At 37.5% G+C, this 5,845-nt stretch overlaps 1 protein-coding gene across 1 annotated transcript; it reads right to left on the minus strand.

The window, feature by feature from the left end:
* Positions 1-2,618: 2,618 nt before the first annotated feature.
* LOC126762697 (putative odorant receptor 69a) lies at positions 2,619-5,328 on the minus strand. The gene is made up of 5 exons (XM_050479638.1): positions 4,681-5,328; positions 3,530-3,959; positions 3,271-3,469; positions 2,922-3,077; positions 2,619-2,859 (listed from the first exon to the last, which is right to left on the minus strand). Exons 1-5 carry the CDS (start codon positions 5,114-5,116, stop codon positions 2,809-2,811), a joined length of 1,272 nt encoding a protein of 423 aa, XP_050335595.1. The 5' UTR covers positions 5,117-5,328; the 3' UTR covers positions 2,619-2,808.
* Positions 5,329-5,845: the final 517 nt, after the last annotated feature.

The raw sequence follows: 5,845 nt of genomic DNA on the forward strand, positions 1-5,845 counted from the left end.
TTCTGATAACAGTATGTCAAAAATAGCTTGTTTCGGGTGAAGTATTATCTTAGTCGCCATAAACCTAATTTAACGATTTTCGAACTTCCAGTTTACTTTATTTGGTGCTGGAAAGTAAGCCTAAATCAAACTCTGGGAGCTAATTATTAATATGTGGCATGTTATTAGTATTAGTATTGACAAAAGGACTTGTTTGAAAATATGTTCTCGAGTATACCTGAAATCTTGGTTTCAACCTCATATCTCTAATGTATTTTGTGAATTTCGATTATCTGGTTGACGTTTTCAGTATCAACTCAATATATTAAATGTAGCCTCTTCGATTGAGTTAATATCGCATATTTCTCATTTAAGGATTATTTAATCTAATTTTCGTTGACGTTATTAAAATCTATTAATGAAACTAAGTGAGTACAAGACCTCCAATATAAATTAATAAGATAACAAATCTGAGAGTTATCCATGTGACAGTATCTCCCGTATTCTTCCCTCTCTTTTGACGGAAACAGTCCGCGGAGACCGACATTATATGGGCTTGAAAGTAAAAAATGTTTAAATCGCTATAATTCGCTAAAAACAAATATTTTCGATTTTTAATTGTCTTATCCCAAATATATTTTCTTATGTAACGAGAATCTGCGTATTAATAAGGGTAAGTTAATAATCGTAATTTTTGTCGAATGCAAATTCGGATGTTCCCTGTGGCTTCTTCTTTTTTTCTTTCATGTTTAATACAGGAGGAAAAGAAGCCCGTTTAGCACGCGCAGTGCCAGTTGCAAGTATATACCCGCATCCCAAAGACGCGCGATTAGACCAAAATGAATGTAAATTGCGGCAACGTGAGATAGCCGGTCGAATAAAGTATGCCACTAAAGGATCGCATCTCTTGATTTGATGTAGAAAAACTGGACACATTGTTTTGAGAAGCATACTTATTTGTGTGGTCTACAATAAGTTGGAGTTTCTCATTGCTCATGAAGCATTCCCAAAACTGGATCGGATATAGTGATCCTTCAATATCATAACATATGTATGCATGAATTATTTGTATATGGTCGGGACTTTATTGGGTCTCCTTCAGAATTAACATTTCACTTACAAATATAGCTCAATCTACGTTATCGTCGCTGTTCTCGCTGTGACTACTCGCCTTAGACGTTGGGATTCCGTTGAAGCAGCGAATCTCCCGGTTTTTGCTGTTGGGATTGTGGTACTATGTGCAGCATTTCTTGCTCGGATGTAAGGCAGACAATGCAGACTACCAGCGTTCTGGGTTAATTTATACATTAGAGGTGTATTTTGATATTTTATTGGTCATTAGATCGTACACCAATAACATATATCTCCAAAACAACCCATTGTTCAGATTTTTTAAACCCAATCTTAAAAATGACTAGCTCGAAATCTGTTTTTGACCCAAATGAAATCGGTCTCTTAGGCAAAGTTGTTCAGACTGATCCGTAGAACATTTCCCGCATAAGCGATTTTTCGGGGTTTTGGCTCCCTGTAAATCAACCCGCCTCGTAAACACTGCATTAAGGAATTGTCATTTAAAAAACATTAAACTGTTCTCGACAAGTTCAAATTCTCAAAACTAGTAATTTTTGTTACGACGGCATTTCAGCATTCGCTTATTTTAATTTGCCAGGCCGTCTTCGTCGTTCTCAAGTTTTTCATCTAAAGTGAGGTTATCATTGTTAAAAACGTACTCCACTTCAATGTTGTTTGCTACTTCGCATGGAAACTCACCGCTATCGTTCATAGTTTGCACATTTCGCCCAAATCTTCATTGTCACTGAAGGCGGCAATATCGTCTGGTAGCACAAGGACATTGTTGATTTTGTCTGCTTGCCGTCCAGGTTTATCATCGCCGATCCAGCAGTCAAATTCCACCTTAATTTCCTTGCATGTTAAAATCTTCCGTCTTTTATAAATTTTTTTTGGAGTTGGCACACTAATACTATTATTTTCAAGAAAGGTTATTAAATTAATAAAATTAATTCAAAGTCAAGCCTTAAACTCATTGAAAGAACATACATACATATGAGATAAATGAGTTCCATTCTTCTTGAAGCCGAATGTGTGTATATGTAATATCTGTGGTGAGCTTGGTTATTTTCTGAGTTGTGTGGAGAATTTGTGAACTGCGCTGCCGATGGTGCCTCAGAATCGTACCCTTTCGTACAAATGAGATGTAAAGTACTTTCTTACCAATGATAATTCATCTAAGTTGTGAGATATATTATATGTAAAGGCCAGAACAGAGTCTCTTTCAATAAAAAAAGGAAGCTAACAGGTTATAAGTATATTCTACTTAATTCTTCTAAGTTTTTAGAGCTCCAAGTTAATAAAGATTACCTTCCTTGTGGATTTTGTTTAATTAAAACGTTATCGAGGAGAATTTCATAGACAGCTTAATCAATTATTTGTGGTTTGAATTCTCTATTAGAAGTTCCTCCAGCATTTATAACTGGTGGTTATCTTTAGTTAAGCTCTTATTTTCAAAAATAATGACCCCTTTAAAGCAGCAAGTAAAACGCTAAGAATATGGAATATCCATTAAATAAGTTTTTATTCCGTTAATGCCCATCCTTATAAAAAAATCCAAACAATGTTTCTGCAATATCAATAATAAACGAATTTATTAGCTGACGTAAGTAGCTGAGATGCATATTCTATATAATCTAATAACAATTGTCTTTAAGCTCTAGTAGCGATTGTGAAATGCAAGCAGAGATCTCTCTTCCCTCTAGTACAAAATATTGTGCCTCTACTATGTTGTTGAAATAATTTCCGTTCATTGTTTCACTACTCAATGGCTCGAAAAGATGTGAAGAGCTGATAAGAAAGCTTCAAGATCTGTAAATAATATTTATAATAATTTATGTTTTGTGCAAATATTTTCTCAGCATACGCCTTACCCTCATATAAGTCTCCATTGAAAGTGACGTATAACCGTAGGCTTGAAATTCGCAGGGGGCTTTTGTGCGCATTATGAAGAAGATAATCAGGCGACGATACTCGTAGGAACCCTCATACCAGTTGCTATAGAAAATTGCTGGACTTATCTTCATGGTCTGAAAAACAGTAAATTTGGTCGAATTATTTCAAAAAAGATGAGCTTTTGCGCTAAAAAGTTGTTAGTTTCACGTTTTCAAAGGGAGGGCCACAGAACTAAAAGCACTTGTAAGTGACCTCGCAAGAGCGGGTTTTCTAGAAATATTGTTGAGGCTCATCTGCTAAATTAAATTTATTCTATGTTATACTTACCTCTCTTATGAGTTCATCGCCGTTCTTACAAAATAGATAACCGAGAATCAGGAAGAAAGAGAAGCCTGCCGAAAACATCACCGCACTAGTGAGGTTGACCAACACCATAGTCAAGCCCATTAAAGAAATCGCAAAAGTGGTGATTATTAAGTCCAAGGTGAAAGTCAAGTTGAATATGGAATTAATGCGCACAACGAGACTGCAAAATAAGTTTGGCGAATTGGACCGCAATGTATGAAAAACACACCACAGGACTTACCGCAACAATTGATTGTGATAGCTGATGAGGGCTTTCAATTGTAGAAGCGCATTCGGCGCACTGGCGTCCAACGCACTCAAGGCACTGGACAGATAATTGAAGTGCATCAGGATTTGCGTGGTGAAAAAGCAGAAAAGATTATCACTACACACTATGAAAACAATGCAGATATACTCCGCAATCGCTTGGGTCAGAAATGCGGCCATGAAGCCGATGAACGAGGAGTGATCATTGTGATTGTGCCACGGATACCAGGTATTCGCTTGAGCTCTGTACATAATCTTCTCCTGATGTGTCACAAACGCATAGCACAGCTGGAGAATCGGTATGGAATTGTAGTAGATGTAGCAGTGTATTATGAAACGTGTGAGACGTCTCATGCTAGCGCGTGACTTTTCTTCATAATAACGAAGTCGATAGGTGCCAACGGCTTGTACAATACAATTATATCGAAAAAAAGATTTAATTTTAATCAAAAATCTCACTGTTCTTATAAAATAGACGCTGGTGCAAATTATATGAAGGTTCAAGAAGGAATGAAGGAAATGAAGTAGAGACTTGAATGGAATGTAATGGGAACCCTATTCTGAGTGTGCAGTGTATTTTCCATTGGGTGTTCCGGAACTCAAGGAGAGACGGATTTGGTGTAACGCTTTTGAAGAGTAACCACGGCAAATATTCTAAATTCCGTTATTTGACTGCATGCACCCAAAAAGTTTGCATAAGCTCGTCTGTTGTCCTCTATACCTGCTGGTTGTCGTCTTTCCAAGAGATTGCCGATTCGCGTGAAGGGAGAACTACGGTGACGACTATTCAAAGAAGTTAAAGTATAGTCTGGAATAGTGTGTTTAAAAGCAAAACTCTTCATTTTCCCACTGATACGCACACAAGTTCCGGCTAAAGTGACTCCTAATAAGATGGAGTCCGTTTTTTCGGATACGATAGTGTCTCTTTATCGCTTTGACAGAATTAGGTAGCTTCTTAAGGCTTTTATAGTGCCGTAAAATGGTTTTGACCAACATGAACAGTCTTTCGAAAAGTAAAGAACGCTTACAGTGCCAATAAAAGTGAAGATGAAGTGGTGGGTGTCAGTATTTGTGTAAGCATTTCAGCCTCGTTCGATTAATAACATAGACAACATAACGACTTACAACCAATCTGACCCTTCTCAGACTCATTCAACTCTGCGAATCTCCTCTGTTTAGCTACACTCGGAAATAGATCCTTGAATTCTTCCAGTACTTTGAGAATATCATGGCGCCGCCAAAAGAGGGTCCACATCTTGTAAATGCCACAACAAAAGTATGAAATTACCGCAAGTACTTCAAATACTTGCGAATCGCTGCTCGAATACAACTCTGCCTCCGGGGTTGCACGTGGCACAAAAACACCAGCGACAAGTGCGGAAACGTTCACAACCAACGTGATTGAGCCGCATATGTATAGCACTTGCTGTACGCGATACCAAGATCTGTGCCGAAGGCCAAGCTGGCTGCCACTACACATGAATGGCTCGAAACAAGCCAACTTGAAGGCGAGTGCTGGATATTCAAAGAACGTTTTCAGATCGTAAGCACGAAAGGACATTACAAATTCGTTGAAAATTTCGATTTGTTATATTTTATTTATTTTGTTTCTCCTTTTCGCCTCTTAAATGTCTCGAAATTGCTTTGCAGTTTTTTCCAACAAAATGCTGAAAAATGTCTTTGACTCTTGATGAATTAACTTCACTAAGCACTTTTTAAAATTGCATTTAAAAGTTTTAGTTTTCCTCTTGCCAGCCAAACAATTGGGCAACGACAAAGGCGAAAATTTTAAATATTTTGCAGCGCTTGCAATTCCTTTTATATGGAAAATCTATTGTTTGCCCTCAAAGCTGGAATGTGCGCTTTTGTTTTGTCACAGTGTGTGTTCAGTGTATGTTGTGTGGCATGTTGCAGGAAAAGTTTGCGGTTTTTGTTGCATTGATTTAATTTGCAATATTTTAATTGCAACTCTGTTGCGCGCAAAGGGGGCAATGTGTGTTGTGTTGGGCGTATTTATTTTGCTTTGTCCTTGCTAAGCAGTTTTTGTGGTTTTTATAATTGCTTAACGACTTTCAACTGCTCAGTAAATTGGTCAGCGCTGATTGCTTGTTCATAATTCGTGCTTTGTAATTGCTTCTAGTGTTCCTATATTATTTGAAGCTGAGGTTAGAGCCTGAAAATTGATATACGATACCCAGAAAGTATTTGATACTAGGTCTTGAATCCGAGGCAGTTTTGTGGTCTTTCATTGGGCGGATGTCGAAATAGTTACCCAGAGGAGCAAACGTTG

Source organism: Bactrocera neohumeralis, chromosome 6 (assembly GCF_024586455.1).
Source record: "Bactrocera neohumeralis isolate Rockhampton chromosome 6, APGP_CSIRO_Bneo_wtdbg2-racon-allhic-juicebox.fasta_v2, whole genome shotgun sequence".
NCBI lineage: Eukaryota > Metazoa > Arthropoda > Insecta > Diptera > Tephritidae > Bactrocera > Bactrocera neohumeralis.

Bases quoted from the DNA above. Each gene is read 5' to 3' on its own strand.
- LOC126762697 (XM_050479638.1), bottom strand. From the start codon at position 5,116: ATGTCCTTTCGTGCTTACGATCTGAAAACGTTCTTTGAATATCCAGCA. The intron at 3,078-3,270 runs GTAAGTATAACA...ACTGTTTTTCAG, and splicing joins GCGATGAACTCATAAGAGAG to ACCATGAAGATAAGTCCAGC. The intron at 2,860-2,921 runs GTAAGGCGTATG...TATTATTTACAG, and splicing joins CAATGGAGACTTATATGAGG to ATCTTGAAGCTTTCTTATCA.